This window comes from Trematomus bernacchii, unplaced genomic scaffold, assembly GCF_902827165.1.
Source record: "Trematomus bernacchii unplaced genomic scaffold, fTreBer1.1, whole genome shotgun sequence".
In the NCBI taxonomy this organism is placed as follows: Eukaryota; Metazoa; Chordata; class Actinopteri; order Perciformes; family Nototheniidae; genus Trematomus; species Trematomus bernacchii.
In genome coordinates this window covers 13904281-13926124 of record NW_022987582.1, presented here as the reverse complement: position 1 = coordinate 13926124, position 21844 = coordinate 13904281, and the positions used below count along the sequence as shown (strand labels likewise).

At 40.3% G+C, this 21844-nt stretch overlaps 1 protein-coding gene across 1 annotated transcript in view; it reads right to left on the bottom strand.

Annotated features, from left to right (window-relative positions):
* Window positions 1-2401: 2401 nt before the first annotated feature.
* usp45 (ubiquitin specific peptidase 45) overlaps window positions 2402-21844 on the bottom strand; it is a 39593-nt gene continuing 20150 nt past the window's right edge. Inside the window, exons 8-18 of the mRNA XM_034127889.1 lie at window positions 20869-20999; window positions 14823-14910; window positions 12385-12466; window positions 11481-11572; window positions 10745-10801; window positions 9864-9995; window positions 9097-9742; window positions 8529-8626; window positions 8329-8415; window positions 8030-8174; window positions 2402-5185 (exon numbers count right to left, since the gene is read on the bottom strand). Coding sequence (XP_033983780.1) covers window positions 5055-5185; window positions 8030-8174; window positions 8329-8415; window positions 8529-8626; window positions 9097-9742; window positions 9864-9995; window positions 10745-10801; window positions 11481-11572; window positions 12385-12466; window positions 14823-14910; window positions 20869-20999 — 1689 coding nt within the window. The 3' untranslated portion in view covers window positions 2402-5054. The remainder of the gene's footprint in view (window positions 5186-8029; window positions 8175-8328; window positions 8416-8528; window positions 8627-9096; window positions 9743-9863; window positions 9996-10744; window positions 10802-11480; window positions 11573-12384; window positions 12467-14822; window positions 14911-20868; window positions 21000-21844) is intronic.

The following is a 21844-nucleotide window of genomic DNA, read 5'->3' as shown; positions in this document are numbered from 1 at the left end:
GGTGTTCGGGTCTGTGGGACCCGTTTTCATCATTTAGCTAAAGAAAAATGATATGATAAATTATTTTTTCAAACTCACACTTAATGGCCTTGGCTCATTTTCTGTGAAGAACATATATCAGAACACATTTTCAATGACAACCGATCAAGATGGCCAAAAGGTTCTCTGCTCAGAGGGCCTTGCAAATGATTTTGGAAGAGAGAGAACCATTTGATGATGATGTAGAGGAAGAGGAAGAGGTTTCAGAATGTGAGGATCACATTTCTGAGAATTCTGAGTCTGACAGTGACTTTGAAGAAGAGGATGAGATTGAGCATCAGCTAGTTACAAAAGAAAAACGAGCCACAGGACCAGCCGGTCAGTGGGCAAAAAAACAAGTAGCACTTTAATTAATTAATGTGATCTAACAAATGTAAAAGGGCAAATATTAACCATAAATGCAGTTTATATTGCTTGTAATTGTGATGAAGTAAACATCTGTTGAGTATTTTTAACATAAAATAGTTTGATTGTGTTGAATTGAAGCCCAAAAAGGCAGCGGGTCCACCAGACCCACGAACACTGGCTGAGTAACACAAATATGAACACCACACAAGGGTTAATCTCAGAGGTAGATGTACTTGTACAGCTTTAGTCACTTTACAGATTAGTTTTCCATCCCATTGCTGTCTAGTGAAAACCAAAAATCTCTATTTTGATTTGAATGTTTGTGATAAACTGAAGGATGAATGATTCTTTAATGTGTTGAGAAGTTCTCCTGTTCTGAAGCTATATAAATTAAAAACGCTCTTGGATCAGCTGTAAACACACACAAAGATGAAAAGCTGGCCTGTTTTTCTGAGAAACTCATAAAGAATTGAATTTTCAGAGAAACATGATTTTAACAGGACAGAAACAAAGTTACACACATGATGATTTTGTAGAGTGATGAATTGCTGCAGACGTAACTATACAACATTACATAAAGGAGTTACAATTAGCACAACCTTGGACAGTAAAATGCAGTATACGCTAATCCAGTAGTAATAATAATCCAAAAACATCATATTTACTAGGATATATACACCGACAGGGAACATTATACTGCACAATAAAAAATGTACATTTGCTGATTGATAATACATACTTTCACCTAAGTAAGGCTTTGAATGCAGTTCTTGCAGTGTTGTGTTTTTATAGTATTTATACTTTAACTTCAGGAAATGATTTACATACTTCCTCCACCATTGGATTTTAGCACTGGGCCTCCAAAAACCGTTTAAAAAACAGAGACCACCTTGACACCCTTATTTATTTGTATATTCTCTTTAATTCATATGGTGAATAATACTCATCAAAAGGAATTTCTCTGCAGCTAACTAAGGGTCAACTTCTAGTTAATCTAGCCATTTGCTGCAATTCTAAAAGCCAAACATATGTCTTAATCAGTAGAGGGCAGCATTTACTAAGCATGTGTTGGGTAAATTCTAAAGTATTGCAGCAAAATACAGCCAAAAATTAAACCCGGTTAGCTGAAGTGCTTGAAGTGCTTGATGTCCGGTTGCTCAGCAGCTCTGAATGGTTGCCACCACTTTCCTAAAAACCTGAAATTATTTAACACATCTTCGGTTGTAGGAGAGGGCTATGTGCAGGTGTTGGTCAGTGCTCTGTCTTGTGCCGTGTTGGTGTTAATATGGCGCTGATGTGTGTGCACTGTGAGGAGCAGAGCCTCAGGCTGGTGAGGCTGTTTGCATGAGGGAAATGTGTTGATGTACGGTATGTGTGTGTGTGTGTGTGTGAGACATGGTGTCAACCGAGGTGAGACTGACAGTGACGATGGTGTGCATGGTGAGATAAGCACAATGTAACCCTGCTGCTGGTAGATAGGTGCAGTAATGAGCAATCCAGCATTGCTTTGTACACAGGGGGAGGGTGCCTTTCATTAAGTGAGATTAAATCACATCGAATGCATCAGCAGCATGTCCCCGAGCCAAAAGCCATCTCACCCCCCCTTCCTCCCTTGTGCTATAAAAATAGACAAATGCATTTCAGAAAAGATTTGCTCTTTTTGTTGGTGGTGGCTTGACAACCTGTTTTAACGCAGCGCCTCAGATGTCACAGCGTGTGGGAACAACAGGACGTGGAGGGCGATGCTTTTGGACGTTGCCCTTTTTCCTGATTCCACACCCACCTCCTCTTCACCAGCTCGCGACATGTTCTGAAGCAGTGCTGCTTTGCACCCGTCATGCCCGATCACCAGCGAGGAAGGGTTGAATATGGCACCGCTGGATCCAGGGCGACAGCCCACAGCGGTGGTGGTGGACAACATCTCGCTTCGAGTAACAAAAAAATGACATCAAGTCCAAAACAGAAACAGCAAAAACCGTCCCCCCTTCTCAACACAGATAGAAACATGAGAATATCCAGTTCATAAATTAGATTTATTTTGATACAGTATGTCGTTATACTCATTCCAAATGTCTCATAATTCAAATTGAATGGAAACAAAACTTTGCCTCGAGGAAAAACCCTGCACGCCTAAAGCACCATGATTCTGTATTGTTCTGAGTATGAACAACTACATATACCTCCTTATTGTTTTTGCTTACAGTTATACTGTACATAAATATCCCTCTTTGCGTTTCACGATGCATATGTTCGTCTTCTCACCATGCATGAGTTTCTTTAACCTGAAGCACAGGCACTGAGTTCTAGTTTTTCAAAATAAAAGAATGGGAAACTGATGAACAACCCTTTCCATTTCCTATAATTCCATAGAAAAAGATAAGCAGCTCATTTGACAGACATTTCAAGAATACATTCATTTAGAACATTTACCCATGCACATTACGGCAACGATGTTTTTTTTTATAGATAAGTCTTGTGTGTTTTTTTTATGGTTATTTTTGTTAAAGTATTAAGGATAGTCACTGCTTCTTTGTTGATCCTAATAGGTTTGTGAGTGCGCCTACACAGTAGAAGTACCGTACAATGAAGGCACACAAGTTGCTCGGTTGGTCTGACAAACATTGAGTATGTTTTCTTTTTGTGCAACACTCAAGGACCACACCGGCGGCCTTGGATTAACTGACGTTAAAGAAAGCGTATGAAGTCCTCGTGTGTTCGGTTCTTCTGCTCCAACTCCGTCGCAAAACTTGTCTTTGGCAAATGTAATCTACTGATAGTCTTACATTTTTACATTCTGATGTAAAAAAAATAACAATCCTTTAAAATGAGGCTGTAAAATAACTTGTGCTGTTCTTAAAAAGGTGCTATGTGTAACATTTTAAACCACTATGTTGATGTAAACTTGTATAATCTTGTTATCATTATCAGCTAATATGATAAGTAGCCGTTTTGGTGCTGTATTATTAGGTTTAAGTTTCTTATATGTTCCCATTTATTTCACATTAACTCTGTCACAAATGATATAGCTTCCTGTCCTCATACTTCAGTCTCTGTAATATAAGGAAAAAAATGTCTGAATAAATGTTTTCTCTTGACATTTCTTACATTTCTGCCAGAAACAATCAAGAACACATCTGAACAATTCTGTACAATGACAGAGTAGGGCCATGGTCATTTTTTTTATAGAATTACCAGAATAAAATCACAAATGTATGATAAAAAAGGAGATCGTCTGGGTTTAAATTCAGAAATCCACACCGCCAAAAAAAAAGCATGAAATTGTGTTTTTTGTCAAGAATTGACATCACTTAAATTGCTAGGTTGGACCAACCTCATCACACCACAGACGCAGCTTGCCGTGTATTATGCCTGCAGAAGATGACTTAATCAAATAATAGGATTTAGTCATAAGTTTTACATTTGAATCTAAAGAAATATTCAGGTTATTTTTTTATAGTGCTGGGCCATATAAGGTTTCATACCGAATACTGTGAACTTTATACCATATGATATTTTCATATACCGCAATACCATTGAAAAAGTGGCGAAGAGCGCTCGAGCGGTACGGCAGTGAAACAAGTCCCCGTTATTCTGAACCTAAGTTTGAAGGTCAATCATAAGATAAGGATTTCAAATGTGCACTCACGCAGTTTCAGAGAAGGGGGGATATGTTTACATTTTCAAACAGTGCTTTTGTTGTTAGTTGTTATGTGGTACGCATAGTTTGCACAATAAAATGGTTTACATTTTGCAGCTGTTTCCTGCATTCTGGTTCCTTCACAACGTAAGACTCATGATCAATTGGTTTTTTTTGGGGGGGCCAAAACGTATAATTGTAAATACATTTCCAATCATTCAATATATAAATAAATACTGTGAAACCGGTATAATTTGGAAGAAAACTGTGAATTTTTGTCATACCGCCCAGCCCTACTTTTACCACTCAGAGAATATTCATGTATTTTTGTTGTAATTTCACTCCATGAATCTCAGAGAATATCGAAGTTATTTTAACATAAATTCAGGATAAATCTGAGCAATGCAATAAAATATATTTGTTTCTGTATGATGATTCTTTGAAACATGCCAATCTTCTTCTTGATGGTTGTTTGGCAATTACACCAGTTATAATGCTAATTCTCATTTACCATAGTAATGGTTAATGAAATGATACACATAGCACCTTAAACCTACATTCTCCTGTCTCTTACTCAATCATTCACTCATCACACACACTTACCATCCATCACTCAGAGCTGATGCAGTTTGGCATTCGATAATTCTGCTTATTTCCTGTTTGTGACATGTAAAAAAACCTCCTTTTTGCAGTGAGTATCTCCGGCACGAGATTGTGACAGAAATAGACGATAAACTTAGAACAGCTCAGGCTCAGTCATACTCTTTTTCTCTGACCTTTCTTTAAAGGGTAAGAAACATGAATGAAAATAAGAAAATAATCACTTTAACATATGATGTTTATCTTTTATATATGTAAGATATTAAGAGGTGTGATTTCAATTGAGACAGTCATTCCTCAACCAAGACGAGTAAGTGTAAAGTCCCTTTTTCTTTCGTCCAGCTTCTCACAGAAACAGTATGAGGAGTTTTACAGGCGTGTACCAAAAACAAAACGAGATCTAGGGAAAAATACTTTTGAGGGAGTTACATTACAGGAGTTCCTCGTAGAAGAGCAGGTATGCCTGAGAGTTGAGTACCCTTGACTCTGGTACCGTCTGAACGGTGGTATCGCTGATGTACACCCACTGGCCCTGGAAGCTGCTGCCGGCATCCCTCGCACCTGAAACACACACACACACACACACAGTGTCAAAACACAGGGCACTCCTTTGAGACATTTGTTTGCTATGTGGGGCTGATTTAAAAAGGGCCCTATGCTGCTTTTTTGGGGTTACCCTTTCCTGTAGTATGTTATAAAGGTTGTTGTGCATGCAAATGGTCTGCAAAGGCTAAAATCCCAAAGTTCTGCGACATAGTGACATCAGTTGGTAACACTCACGCTTCTATGAAAAAAAAAACATGCGTATGAGAAAAATGAAGAGCTTTTTGAACATTAAATCATGTAAACATGTCTCAGTAGAGACACTAAATAAATATATGAACCTGAAAATGAGCTTAACAGGGCCCCTTTAAACTATCCATATCTCAGGTCGTCTACTTCATGTTTCTATTGTTTTTATTTGTATTTTATTTAATTAAATAAAATAACTATTCATATCTTACATACATGCACTGCAACTATAGTTCTTGTATTTTATACCTGTCTGATTCTACGTTATCTTTATTTGTATTCTCTGGGCTGAGCTTTTAATGGCAGTTTTTTAAAATGTATTTCAATTTTGAATCGGGATGAAGAGCGGATGAAATGCATAAATGGTACGAGGACATGTGCCACCAGGCTCTACCAGGTGAGCTATTAGACAGAAATGCTTTTGGTAAAGCACTTAGAATTCCAAAGTGTTGAAATGTTCTATACAAAAAAAGAACATTTCAAAACTAAATAATAGTCCAAGTCTAAACCTTTTTTTCTGATGAGCTGTCAGAGGATGGCAGCAAAGCTTAAATAATACTATCCAACAAAAAAAGAAAGACATCCATACTAGCATGAAAAATGTTAGGCTTCTCAATGACGCAACCGTCACAGCTAAATGGTGAAACTGTTGTAGAATTCAATTACTTACACTGACTGCTGTTTGCTGGCACAAACCTGAATTGAGTCAGATGGGTGCTGTGTACTGTCTGCATGGGTGTGCATCTTTATTTTTGCTTTGTTCGAAATGTGTTTTCTGCCGAGTCGTCTTGCAAAACCATTCACTTAATCAGCTCAACTCCTCGTGTGTCACCCCAGCTTTAGTGACTCGAACATACAGTAAAACACTTCAGATTTAATCTGCTAGAGATGCTCTGTAGCCCAGAAATTGTTAGGAAAAATAAACGTTTCTTTCATGTACCTATTTCTCTGTCTGCAGATAATCTCACATACTACCAGACCCTTCAGCCAAATACTGTTTGTGCTCATTGATGACAGTATGCTCAGGGACCCTGTTGCGTTTACCGCAATTGTTTTGTACCGTTGACTGTACCGTAGATCATCCTTTCTTTTAGGGTATCTCTGTCTTTCAGTCAGGCATAATGATGTACATTTGTTGTTAGGAATTGCATCTTTAAGGGGCGGGGTGGCGCAGTTCCACAGTTGGGGAACTCCAGTTCGAAACCCGCCTCCACCACCACTGCGTCAGGCCGTTGTGTCCTTGGGCAAGACACTTCACCTGAATCTGCTCCTGTGGGTATTGTCCACAGTACATGTATGATATCAATGTGTACTTGCAAAGCGCCTTGATGACTTTGAGGTGTGAAGATGGGCGGTGTGGTGCTGTGGGCTGTGCATTGATCATCAGATCAAGAGCTGCGTCTGTAAAGCCGTTGTGTCCTTGGGTAAGACACTTCACCTGAATTTGCTCCTGTGGGTATTGTCCACAGTACATGAGCATTACATGTATGTATGATCTGTATGTGTAATGTGTATTTGTAAGGAGCGCTTTGAGAGTCATTGAAAAAGCGCTATAATAAATATAAGGATACAGCAGTGCAAGGATTACATGATATGGTGAAGGATTTGTAAAACTATAAACATATTTTCACTGGTGGAATGTAATGAAGGTGGACAAAAAAATATGCTACATTATGATGCAATTAAAATGAAAGACGTCTTGGTTCCTTTAACTACATTTTTTACTACACTACAGTTTGGAAACCAGTATTATCTGTTATACCCCACTACATTTATCTTATCTTTAGTTACAGATTATTAGCTGATAATAACCAAAATAAACCAATACAAAAACATTAACACAAACTAACAGCTGAGAATATCCAACAATAGTCCAAGTCATTCAAAATAGCTCCATCTTTACCAGCTGTGATGAACCCATTAAAGCTGCATTTGTGCGTCAAAGGTTCAGCATTAAATGAAGTCAAAGTTGAAAGGATTTTAACTTTGAGCGCAGTGCTCGGTGCATGACGCCTAGTTGGGCGGCACCACTCTCTCCATAGAAACGGCAACATCAGCCAGAGCAGCTTAATGTGTCACTGATCATAAATCAGTTATTTCATATACATGATTCTGAAACGGGCTTAACAAACACTTGTACTTTTGATACTTAAAGTATATTTTGATGCCAAAACCGACCTTAAACTGATATCATTATAAAACTGAGATGACTCGATCTTTATTTCTACATATTTTTTCATAAAAAAAACGCACTAGGAGAAGTTTATTCTAGCCAGTTGTTGTTTATCAGTTGAGAAAGTTGCATTAGTTAACTCAATATATGTGTGTATCATCACCAACTAATGGGTGCAATCACAGTCTAGCTTTACATGAACTTGTTCGCAGCAAAGACTTCTGTGAGTTTGTGAACTTCCTTTCAGCACTAAACTGTGAATCATGACACAAACAACATGAATGTATAGAACACAAAAGCCTCTATTCATCCTGGACTTTGTACATCTTTGGTCGCATGGAGTGAGACCTTTGCTGCACACTACAACAGAGCGTAAACACACACAGACACAGAACATAGATCAAAAATCTTGAAGGAGCTCAAATGAGATAATCCCTGACCTGACAGGTTCCTGTAGTGCGCTTCCATTTTCCTCTGGGGAGCGCGCACCTTTACATAAGCAGTGTAGTGGCCCCCCCGCATTGATCCACTATGTTCCACAATCCCGTACAAACTGTAGAGGACACGCTCACCGGCTGCCAGGCTCTAGGGAAAACGAAAAAGGCAGGTTAGCAAAAAATGGGAAAGAGAGCTAAAAAAAAAAAAGGGAATACACAGAGGGCTCCAGGGACAGTACCAACCAAGGACATTCAAAACAAACTGAACTAAATCAATTTCTAGTACACAGAATATTTCTTACTTTGCAGGAGGCCGAGCAGAATGGAGCCAGGTCCAGGATCAGGGGAAAATCGACATGGCGGTTCACTTTTCGTAAGTTCATTCCTGCCTTCAAGTAAAAAAGGAGAACCACACACACCGTCACAAAGATCTGCATACAATACAACATGTGGCTACCTGCTCCATTAAATGGAAGGCAAGAAAAGGCAGTGTGTGTCTCACCTGATGGAAGCGTTTCAGATGTAATGTGATGACAGGAGGCAGCGAGGATATGAGTATTTGCTTCCTAGCACTGGTGTAAATCTTCTCCATCTTCTTGTCTAAAGGCAACAAAAGAATACATTGAAATGAAAACAAGAAATTACGATTCATTCATAATAACGCATGAATCTTTGGAAAAAAAGGATTGAGTCAGTGATAAAGAGAGAGAGTGAAATATAGAAAGTGTCAATTACCAAAAAAAGTAAGATTCTTAAGTGTTCCTCATTTTGAAAATAGGAAGACTGATGTTTGCAAACACCAATATGGAACTGATTTCAGGAAAAGGGGCCTCAGGTTTAACTGCTAATCTGCTCCACACTCTGTCTGTTAGCTTTGAGGATTTGTATTGTTATGTTTTGTTTTGTTTCAGAAGAACCCAATTTAACATAATTTGTCAATATTGCAGTCTAATTAAATAAAAAGACAGTAATACAAAAAAGGAATTAAACCGCACAACATGATTTATTCGCAGGTAGGCTACTTGGTTGCTCAAAGCTCTTTGTGGTAGTAGTTTGATCGTTGGTCTTACCGACGGAGGTGCTCTTGCGCAGCTGTTTGTGTCTGCGCTCGGTGCAGTTCTCACACAGCAGCTTGTTGTTGCCCATCAGCAGCTCCACGGAGGTGAACTGGTGGAGGCAGGACTGGATGGAGCACTCCTTGGAGCTGGGTGTGTAACTTTGGGAAAGCGCCTGGAACGCCCCTTGGTGGTGCTGATGGTGGAGGTTAGAGGCCTCCTCTGGAGAGCAGTGTGTGGGGGGGGAGCAGTCCCCGGAGGTGAAGCCGAGGTTGACTTTGGACACGGCGGTAACTAGCTGCTCCACAGCGCTGCCATGCTTCGTGGCGGATGAAGGCGAGGGGGAGGTGGAGGAGGCGGGCGTAGGGGATGGAGTGAGGGTGGAGGTGGACGACGGGGTGGTCATGTGTCCGTGGCTGTGGCTGGAGGAGATGCGCGGGGCCCACTCACTCTCTGAGGCCTCGCTGTCAGCGTCATTGCTGCTGTCCTGAGGACCAGAGTCTCTCTCACTGCCGTCTGATAGGCTGCCGGCGGCGGCCATCTTGCAAACAGAGATCCCGCGGGCGGATCCAGCAGCTATGCCCTCCTCCTCCGGCCGATCCAAACTGCAGCTTGCTCCCTTCTCTTCCACAGAACTTGAAGACCTCCTGCTCTGCTGCTTCTAGAGAAAAGAAGAAGGACAAATACATTAGTCCACTTCAGAGCTGCAGTATAAATTGTACATGTTAGTGTCGAGGGTAAAAGGATCTTGTTTCATATCCAATAAGAGTTGCTCCCCCTACCTGTGCACCCAGCTTCTTGGTGTTTCTGTTGACAGAGTGCGCTGCAGACTGAATCTGGTCACTGTGCGTCACCTGGGCTTCCTGCTCCCGGACAACCTTTCCTAGTCTACTAGGGTTGGATGGTTTTGACATCTGATGGCGAAAAATTATCGATCATCAGTTTTAAGGGGACCATAAACAATATTGCATAGCCTTTTCTGATAAACAAAACCATGCATTTTGCATGCAAGAGAACATGCAATACGCAAAATTAATCTCATCATCTGTCAAAAAACTGTATTTTCTTACTCATTAAATGGATAGTTTAGATTGTTTGGCTTGAAGTCAAATAAGGTACTTATCTAAAGACCTACAATAGATGGCAATTGGAAATACCCAATTTTTGAAAAGCCAGCAGCAAAACCACCTTTAAAAATTCAGTTTAAGTGTACACTATATTTAGAATATTTTCACCAGTTTATCCCTTTCAGAAAGCTTTCCAATCGTGGTAGTAAAACAAGAATTCCTGTGATCTGTGAGGTAAAATAAGTGGAGTCTGGTGGCTTAAAAGAGAAAATAGATGACGGCTTTAGGTCCTTGTCTTGAGGGCTTTTTTTTCGCAAGGTAAAGTGATTAAAATATTTGAATTATAGCACACACTTAGACTGAAATGTTTTGGTGGCTTACATCTTTTGATCCTTCCCTCCTCTAAAGCTGTACATTTCTTTACTCCTTTATCTATAACTTCTAAAAACTGGGCACGTGCTGCCCATTATCAATGGCATTGACTATGGATAAGTACCTCATTCCACCCCACTTCAAAAAATCCGAACTATCCCTTTAAGTTAAGTCCTTTAATGTCAATTGCACAGAATTTCTCATGAACAATTGTAGCGGCTCACCCTCTCCTCTATGATGGGTAGAGATATGTCTATGAAAGCCTCCTTCACCGTGGAGATCTGAAACAGAAATCTCATGTTAGTCCCTGCCAGGATTTATATATAGCACCATTTTGGAACAAGTCTAAATGATAGTCGGGTTTTTAACAGTAAACAGTTTTTGGTTGCTTTTTCCTCTCCAGCTCCACACCTGGTGCTCTGTTCCTTCAAGGATGTTCGTTAGTTTTTCAACGTGGTGTTTGCTTTGTTTAAAACTCGGAGCTCCCAAATATGATTCGAAACACCAAGCAGTTGGTGTTCAAGCTGGTCCTTGAGGGGGTTTTCTTGTTTTGTTTTTCCTGTTGATTGTATGTTTTCTCTCACTTATTTTTCGGTACATCCTGTGTGGGAATCAGAATCAAACCTTAACCCTGAAAGTAACTAGTAAGCTAGAAAAGAAATAGAAACTTGATGTTGGTTAGCTTCACCTCGGGTCAGTGACAAATATCTGTCAATGTATTATTGACAGAAGTATTGCTGGAAATTGTATGGCAGGCAATCTTGCCTATTGTGAGTCCTGCAGCGATATGAAATGGAAAAAGATGGTTTTCCTTACAACGTTTAACTGGGTAACACAATGAGTGTATATAAACCTACTCTACCACCCTGTGCATTATATGTGTTTCATTTAGGGCATCGCATTGAGCTGCGCCTAATTGGTTCCCACAGACTACTCTATGGATCAGAAACATACACTTACATGCTCGCACTCTTCACACATGATCGTGTTTGTCAGCTCCCCTACAAAGATGCGGTCAACGAAGTTCATCTTCACGCCTTCCTTTCCGTACGCTAGTGGGAGAGAGAAACATCGTTTTCAATATAATTATTTAAGGAATCATTTTCTTGCAGTAAAAAATATTGGTCATTATTAGAAGAAACATTTTATTAGCTTCTCTGCAAAAAAAACAAACAGATGTAGATATGGATGGGTATAGTTAAGATTTTAACGGTACTTCTACTCTTACTGATACTGCTTATCGATCAAGTACTTTAACAGTATTCTCTTCGGTTGTTTTTGTTATTTTTTAAGGGAAAAACTAAACAAATGTATTATTGAAAAATCAATTCAATTCAAAAAGTCAATTTCTTACAGCAAAAGAAACAGCAGTGTTTTTAACAAATCATTATAGACTAATGTTGTGATGAAGGGAATGTAAAACAAATTAAATAAACACTAATTTACTGCAAAAGAATAACACAAATTACCTTTAATCATCAACCCATGTTTTTAGAATTTAGTTTACTCTGTGATTGCTAGTAAGGGTTTACATAGAACATTTATTTCACTTATGACAATGAGCCTTGAAAAGTGTAACCATATTTTTGAACACGTCATTCTCCCCGCCATCATTACTAGCGGATCTCTGTTTTAGTGTGCTGCACTGGGCTGATTTCTCTTATGGACTTGAAAGAGCCCAAATGCATCAAAGGCACATTTTGTCATCTTGCAAATTAGAATTATTGTCTGTTTAGGTTTATTCAACAAAGACTACACTCTGCAGCCTTTGCCTTGTGAAAACTGAGCTGTACTTCCATCACCTGCCACAAGATGGGGATATTGATCTTGGCCATTGTCACTGCAGTCTGTAAACTGTTAGTACCTTTAACTTGGCGTTTAGTGTCCTCATCTGCTGTCTTCTCTGTGGGATTGTTGAAGGCTTTCAGAATTGCGGCTTTCACCCTCTGTACACAATAAAAACAAACACACAAAAAGTAAAAGAACAATTCAGACTAAAAATCATATTTCTAGATGCGAAATGATTAAATTAAAAATCTAAATTCACTCCGGGGTGTTTTTCTTGCTCTCCATTACATCCATTAGTGAAATATCAAAATGTAGCCCGCAGCTCAGTGTGACAGGTATACATATTATAAGCATCATTAGTGTAAAATAATTATTGTGCCTGTCGAGAAACGTTAAATGTCTTAATTATCAGTGCGTGTTTGTGTGTGTCTATGAGCTGTTGGCTCTCATCGAAGGTGACGTGGTCAGTGAGTGTGTTGGTGACAGAGCTGTGAAGAGCCGCACAGCCGCAGTAAAGCAGCAATCAATAGATAATTGGCCACGGTCTGTGTCTGTGGTCGAGACCAGTCGGGCCCCCATTGTCCCGGGACCCACGCACTGGACTGGCTATTTAGGTCAAAAGTCCTGTTAATCCTAGCCGGGGCCAGCGTGCACCCCTCGCAGTCGGCAGTCAAACCGGGCTGAGGCTCCCCTACTAATTAATTACCAGTAACCCCCCTCACCCCCCTCCCATAAAGTAACAGCGTGCACTGTCCCACACAGAATGGGCCAAGGGGAGGGGGGAGTTGGAGAGGGTTTGCTGGTAGAAGGGTGCAGGGGTGGAAACTAAAACGAAGACAGGGCGAAGAAGGACAGTCCATGCCCTGAGAGAGAAATACCTACCGTCTCAGCTAATTGGTGATAATTGACTGGGGCCAAATTAGCATATTTAGATCTCTGATACTAATGGCCAATCAACACAAACACTTAGGGCCTCTAAATGTTGGTGACACCCTCTGCAAATACTACCAGTCTCCCTATCTTGCACACTCACGCAAGACGGTGTGTAAATATTTGACTGTACTCAAAAATGTAAAATGTGCCTTTTCAAATGCTCGCCAAGTTTAGATCCATTGCTGTTAGTTAAATTAAAAAAAATTGTTTCATGTTGTCCAGTGTTTAAATATGAACAACATTGATGCAATTAATTTGATCTTAATTTAAAAAGTGTGTTATCGTTTAATATTTGCGGTAAAATTATTTTCAATAATCTCGGCTAAAATGCCACTGTATCTGTAAATGTGCTTGGCTGTATAGATGAGTTTCTGAGTGAATGAATAGGAGGCCGTACCCCCCCTCCCTCTTTACTGCCTTGATTGGATTGGGAGACTGGCTGATGAGTGTGTGTGGTGTGTGTGTGTGTGTGTGTGTGTGTGTGTGTGTGTGTGTGTGTGTGTGTGTGTGTGTGTGTGTGTGTGTGTGTGTGTGTGTGTGTGTGTGTGTGTGTGTGTGTGTGTGTGTGTGTGTGTGTGTGTGTGTGTAGGTGGGGGTTGTGGGTAACCCTCAAGCACAATGGGACGACCCTGGAGCTCATTCAGCAGCTGTGGGTTTCCCAAGATCACACAATGATGCCGGTCGTGCCACTTGCAAGTCCCCTAAGTGGCACAACTGTCGGCGTTCACAAGTTTGAATGGGAAGCAAGGGAGCCCGGCCCGCGGCCCCTCCTGGGTCTGGGGGCTGACCACTAAAACACACCCGCCAACTTCTCCTCCTTGGTTCACACAGCCACTGGTGGGGCCACAGGGGCCTGCTCAGCCCTGCACAAGGGCTACTGTGGGGTCTTCTAATTGCCCTGTGAAGGGTTTTCGGGGGGAGGGTGGTTCACTGTACTTGCCAAAAACATGGCACCATAAGGTTAAAACACAAAAACTGGCGAGCCATGCAAAAACAAGATTCCGGGTTATGTGAAAGCTTCACAAACACACAGCTGCACGTCTTACACACTAGACTACAATGGCTTTCAAAACAAACAGAGAGTGGTTAGATTGTTTTTGAAGGGGCCCCATTATGCTAATTTTGAGGTTCAGATTTGTATTTTGTGCCTTTACTGAGACATGTTTCCATACTTTAATGTTCAAAAAGGTCTGTATTTTACTGCCTGTGCTGCAGCACCTCTTTTCACCCACTCTGATTTGTTGGCCGGCTCTTTTGTGATTGGTCAACCGCTTACAGATTTCCTGTCCCTTAGCCTACATTTAAATGTGTAAATACCTTGAGCTTTGTTATAACCTGATTTAGAAAGTACATAAGGTGTCCTCACTTAGCACATTTCCTTCTTTCAAAATGCATTGGTTAAGATACCTCAAATACCTTGAGTACTGTGAGTAATTTGATTTGAAGCACCTTTCTGGAACAAAAAGTGAAACTTTAACATTACAAAAGATCCCAGCCTAACACATTATGCACTTGAAAAACCCTGTGAGCTAGGCTTTTTACAGTTATTACACGTGGATGTGATAATATATGTAAGCTCACTTTAGTTTCCTCTACTCGTATGGAGTCCAGGAGGTAGTGCAGAAGCTCCTGGCTGTCCTGTTGTTGGTAGCCCTTGAAGCGCGGAGCCCTAGAAAAAACACACAAAAAAAACATGGATGTAAATCAAGAACAATAGGACATAGAAAATTGAGAGTAGAACCGCAAAAGGAAGCAGCATATAGTGGAAAAAAGGCTGTGTAAAGTCTTCCTTTCAGAACCCTAAACACATTTTTCTTCCAGAGATTCAAACCTGCTCCTTCTGCTTAGCATCCTGGGATTTCTAACAGGTTTATACCAGGGGGAATGAGGTCTCTTCACCAGCATGAAGAGGGCATAATTAAGCACACCAAGGATAAAATAAACATGAAATATTGATATAATTTCAATTATATACTTAGGATAATATCATGTAAATAATCTAGTGCCTTTTAAAGATAATTGTAAATAATTGTATAATGAATAGCCAATTCAGACAACCTTTTTTACATTGGGTTATCCCTGAGGAATACAAAGAGCCATTACAAGGTCAAAGTACTCCAGAGAGAACAAAGACAATATTTATAACTATAATACAAAATAAATGACACCTTCACCCTGCTGGCAGTCAATGCATCGCCTTGGCTTTTTGATTAGAATGGTATTGCCATTTTGTTAATTGGCTAAGCATCCTGGACATTAATGCACAGCGGTTAGTGGGGAGGCTCTCCTTGGCTCCGTCCCCTGGCCGTCCGCACTGAAGCAGATGTGCGGACAGATGTCAGGGGCAGATGGGCAGCCGGGGCTGCAGCCACGGCAACCTGTTGGGGCCGAGCCCGCCACATAACCACAGGACAGGTTGGTCCGACAGGCACAAGACAGCAAGAGGTTTAAGTCAAATGTTAAAGATGTTTGGGTGGTGGGTTAACCCCTTTACTGTGGAGGTATTTTACTGGTACTTAATGGACTACACCAGAGGCCCTTAGGACTTTATGGTGTAGTATTAATGCTTCTCCTGACGTTTTAAAGAGTTAAAACATATCTTTTTTTGTATTTTGGTTTAACAATGCATATTTTATAGTAATGATTTACAATCGAAGAAAGTGGTAATATTCTAAGGCTGCATAATTAATAGAAATGGTATCACATTTGTAATTTGACTAGTGCATTATTAAAATTGTGGGAAGCGCAACATCTGTTAAAGGCTAGATATGTGTTGAATTACCATTTTGAATGAAGTATTGTGGAGCTGCAGAGATACCCCTGTATACAAACGGTATTATAGAAATTCAACTAAACAAGCTGGTTTGGTACAGATCCTCTTATTTAAAAAATGTAAATGTAGAATTATGATTAATAAAAGATATCAATAACTCATAACTCAATTCGTTATTTTTTCCAATTTGTGCAGCCCTATAACATTCTGATAAAAATGTATTAAAATAACACACTGAAATCATTACAGCAATGTGTGTTCTTTTCATCATCATAGCAGCATTGTGTTTTACAGCCATTCATTAATGCCATTCACAGTTCTACTTAGAAGAAGAATTCACTTTAAATGAATAATCCCTCTAAAACATGCTGACATGTGGCCCTAGAACGGATGTCCGTGGTTGGGGGAGTGATGTCCAACCACCTGCCCTCAACACAGGTCATAACCAGGAGGTCTAGAGGAGCCTAAAGCCACCCCCTCCTCTACATACAGTCACGCTATCTGTCTCTTATGCCCTTTTCCGTGCAGACACATGGGCAAGGGTGGTTGGAGGGTATTGAGGTTGGTACAAAGCACATGTCATTTATTCGCCGGCTTTAAAACTGAACAGCATGTGAAGGAATGTTTCCCTCTGGTTCCGCTGACTAGTCTCCCAAGAGAGAGACACACTGAGAGGCAATTAAAGCAAAACAGGGAAGGAAATGAGTGAGACAGAAAAAGAGTCTGAGACAGAAATGTAGAAGAAGAAAAAAATGAAAAGGTTGGTTGGGATCAGTGGGAATGATGAGGTCTGCAAGCTCATCCCAGTGGAGAGAAGCAGAAGGGCCCTGTAGCGCTGCTCTCAATCTGGCCAATGCAAACAGCTGCGGTGCTAACACAATTAATAGCCGGATGAGTTAGTACCAGACACAAGGCCACACAAGCTCCCCCCAACACACACACACACACACACACACACACACACACACACACACACACACACACACACACACACACACACACACACACACACACACACACACACACACACACACACACACACACACACACACACACACACACACACACACACACACACACACACACACACACACACACACACACACACACACACACACACACACACACACACACACACACACACACACACACACACACACACACACACACACACACACACACACACACACACAGTATATGAGCAACACAATGCACCCTCACACACACACACATTAAAATGATCAAATATTTACTCACACACAGCCATAAAAAAAAAACTCTGACTCATTGATGTCCATACCAATTCCTATAGAGACTATAACAACAATGCCATGTGCAATATACTCCTTAGCTATTTAATATTGTTATGACTTTACTAATTGTTGAGTCACTAACCTTTTATAACGCTGGTGTTTATTTTTTTTACAATGGATTTTTCATTTTTCTATTTTATTTCATTAACATGTGCTAGCCTCTTTATTTAATTCATGTCAGCTAAACCATTTTATTTTTGCTACTTATCTGCACTGTCCCTTTTACTATAACACGGTCAATTTACTGATTCTAATGTAGATGTTTGTAAAAAATGTGTGACATCAAAACATATAGAAGCGCACAAAACAAAATCTTTACACATTTCTTCCAATATTTGGACAGATTTTATCTTTACGAACAATACAAGTTTTTGGGTAAGAATCAAGCTTATATTATATGTTTGCTTGATGCCTTTGTAGCTAGGTGAAAATCTATAAAAAGCTATTTCTTCTATGTGTGAGAAGTGGATGCTGTTTGGATTTTTACATCACTTTATAATTAAGTAAACACCTTATCAAACCACTTTATCATATAATCTATCTCAGATATTAAGCTACACTGTGCAACAAATATCTTATGATATTGTATTTTATATTTGAGGGGATTTATGTGATAAGCCTCTTGGTTCTGCCTGCATATTTTTACTGTACTGCTGTAAATATGATTCTTCTCCTCAAACTTATGGACAAATATGTGCCACCTTTGCCTCTGTCTCTCTCTGATAACAATTTAAGGTTTCGAAAATTCAGAAAAATCATTGCCAGCCTTGGAGATGATTCACTGTCAGCTTCTTTGTAAACAATGTATTTCTCAACTTGTGCTCACATGCACCGACTTTTTCTGTTTTGTATATAAAGGCAATCAACATCCTCCTATTTTCAGATTCTGTAACAGTCACCGGTACACCAGAGTGGAGGGATTCTCATCATCCGATTGTAAAGTTAGAATCCCAGGAATGTGCTTCTCGGCTCGTACACAAACAAATATTTGTATTACTTTTTGGACCATCTGTGAATATCTTCCTCTTTTTTTCCATCCTGAAAGGGGTGTACCTCCTGATCAGACCAGTATGCCAGCCCTGCCTCTTTGTTTGTGTCCTGCAAGAATGTAGATGTGTGTGTGTGTCCTGGATGCCAGAGCAATAGATGGAATCTATTGTGCTATTTCTATCAGGGATTCATCAGGACTTCTTATAAAGGATTATGAACAACATTGTGGGCTGGAATACTTTTATTTTCTACAAGAAAGTATCCAGTGGCCGTGCTGAAAATGGAATCAGTCCTTGAAAGATGCAGGTGTAGATGAATGCCTGTGTGTGGACTTTTTGTCCAGCTTATACATTAGATATGCATAGAGCTAGCATCTTGATAAATAGCAGCAGTAGTCAGGCTGTATGAAAACCGCTGTCCCTGACCTCAGACTCCAGGTGCCCAGGAGGAAGTAGATAAATATTGAATCAAATGTTACTTCTCCCAGTTTTTCACCACTGATAAGCCTAGTCGTAGCCTGCCCTGGGTACAAGCTGGGACCCTCTCTGGCACCAGATACAGTGTGTGGTGCTGACCGTCAAACCCATGGAGCTTGGCACTGCTCCGAGCCCAGACCAGAGCCCTTTCCCTTGGCAGGAGGAACAGGCAGGCTGTTGGGTACTCAGCTGGTTGAGGTCAAATGTGAACACAAGCGTAGAATCCATTCACTGTATATATGAGGTGGAAACACATAAACACGAACCCGGGCTCAATAGGGCTCCAGCGTTGCACATAAACACTCAAACTCGCCCTCTTTTCGGAGCCGAAAATCCTTATTAACTTGCCTGTCAACACTGAGAAAGACAGAGAAAGAGAAATGTGAAAGCGCTCTCTGCCCCCACAGGGCCATGGGCAGACCCAAACCTCTCAGAATGACAAGAGCTTGCGGTGAAGACGATGATGGCTATATTCACAGAGTGTAGCCGTTACAGAGGTCAGAAGTGGAGAAATGTGATCCTTGTCAACAGGAGTCGTTCTTGACTCTTTCCTTTTCAGCTCAAAGCTTTAGTAGGGGCTGAATGTAGAGGAGTCGCTGTGTGGGAATCCATTAGAGAAGCGTTGCAGAGATCAAGCACGCTTTGTGGATGTTTAACAAAATAGCATATAAGTGAATTAGGCCTTGAAAGTGCAATATTTCTTCCAAGTAAATCAGAAACAGCAGCTGAAATCTTGATGGACATCATTCGATTAAATATTGAATATAACTTTCCCTTAAAACTGTTAAAAGAGGCAAGATTACAAAGTATCGCAAGTGATAATAACTGTTTGAGGATCCTTTAGTCTTAAACAATGTGCTTTCGCATCGCTGCTACAGTAACACTGCTTCACAGGCTGATGGAAACAAAACAAAAAAATGAAACTTTTGACCTAAAAGTCATAGTTTAGATAGTCACTCTTTTAAGACATTAACCATGTCCCTCAGAACAAAGCCAGCACTTTTAAATTATTGGTAAAGATGTCAAGAGAATTTGCATACCCAATATAACTAGACACTAGGTATTAAGATTAAGGTAAATAAATTAGGTTAAGGTGCGTGTGATTCTCTTTTAAAGATTAGGGCTGCATATTAGCATTTACTCATGCAGGCCTTTATTAAAGCTCACTTGTGGTATAAGTGTACCATATGGGTATTGGGTGCTGAAGCTTAAGGTCATATCTCTCTATTCAAATGCATGTCAGTGGAATGGATTAGCCCTACTTGAAATTAGACGCGTATGAATGCATAAAGGTGTGTGCAGCGCTTGCTGTATGAATGCACAATTGCCTGCATGTGTGTTGCAGGCTGAGATGGTACCAGGTGAGGTGGCAGCACAACCACACACACACATAGAGGCCTATCTGATGAAAGCTAGGTACCAGAATAACTGTCAAAGCCGCACCAGAGATGCACCCAGTCATCCAATGTCAAATGTCCTGGTCACCCACCTGCACTACTAAACAGTGCAACCCCCCCCCTCTACTCATACACACACACATACATGCAAAGGGTGGACCCAACCAGCAGTGTACCATGCTCACACAGGAACCCAGCCAACCAGACATCCACACTGTTCATAAAAGAGAACAAACCCAGTGTTCAGTTGACAAATGTGGGGCTTCCTCCGCCCGCCACACCGCCTGTTCGACCTTGCTCTGGATCAAACATGACACAGGTGGCACAGCAGTGTGGCAAGTAGCAGAAAGAGCCACAAATAGGAAGCTGCTGCTACACATTTAACAAGGTACTGGGCCTGCAGTGTATTCTGTGTGTTGAGCACTGAAAGGCATTCAGCAGGGACCAGGTGCTACCTGGGTCTGGCTGGTTAAAGTGGTCAGTGAGGGGATGAAAGCAGGTGAAAGCTGCGGCTCCGCTGTTGTACTGCTGTGATGAAGGAGAACTGCAGTACTAACAATCATGGCTAAGTTTGCATACCTTACTGACCCTGAGGTGGAATATTTGCATACAGAGTGTAGAGATAGCATTTCGTAGTGGGGGAATTTATGGTGGTTGATAGGAAGGGAAGCGGCTTACTTCTGGCAGAGCTGGTTGAAGAGGATCTTGGGATTGACCGGGCCTTTCCCTGGGTCCTTCATGCTCTGGAGGAAGAGAAACATGGCCGCCGTCAGGGGCTCTGGGCTGGGCAGCATTACTGTCAAAGGACCCTGGAAAGCAACAGACAGAATACAATTTAGAAATTAATTTCCACATTTAATTTAATTTAATGTGCAAATAAAAGCTAAAATATGTCAGTTTTATTTTAAGCATGTGCTGAACTTTTTTTTACATTTAAAGGTTATATGTATGTACGTCTATAGGACATTTTCATGACGTCGTCACATTAAAATAATTAAGAAGAAAATGTGTTATGGAGGTTATGAAAATGTATTTATGGCGCTGTTAGATTGCTTCTAGACTGCCTCGTTAAAAAGGTGTGTTCCTCCCTATGTGTGTAGCAAGCAGAAGAGCCAACATGTTTTTAACCACTGGGAAAATGTTAGTTTAGCAAGGCTAAATATAAAAGGTTGCTAAATGTTGTCGATTCTGGAATAATAATAATACATTTTAATTTGTGACATTTGGTCTTTACTATGCTCTGGGATAATTACATTTGTTTGGATCACACAAGCCCGAAGCAATCCTATGCAACCACCCCTTTAATCTAATTCTACAAATATTATAATACTACTGGAATTTCAATATAAGTGAATGTTGATTGAGAATTTGTTGATAATCAACATTATAAATAAAGCATTGAACAATTTGGTACAGACTTAGTTTATATACTTAAGAAATATGCCCTGTATAAAATAAGGTACAAAATGAAATCTAAATATGTTTGTGTTTGTAAGTTACATGACTTACATTTAAAACTTAGTAATTAAAATGATACATTTTCAGTTTATGTTACTAATGAATGCTATTAATACTACAGGGAACATTGAGTTACACAGAAGCTTCATTAGAATGATAATTTCAAAAGTAATTTGCATGTGCTCAATCTATAGAT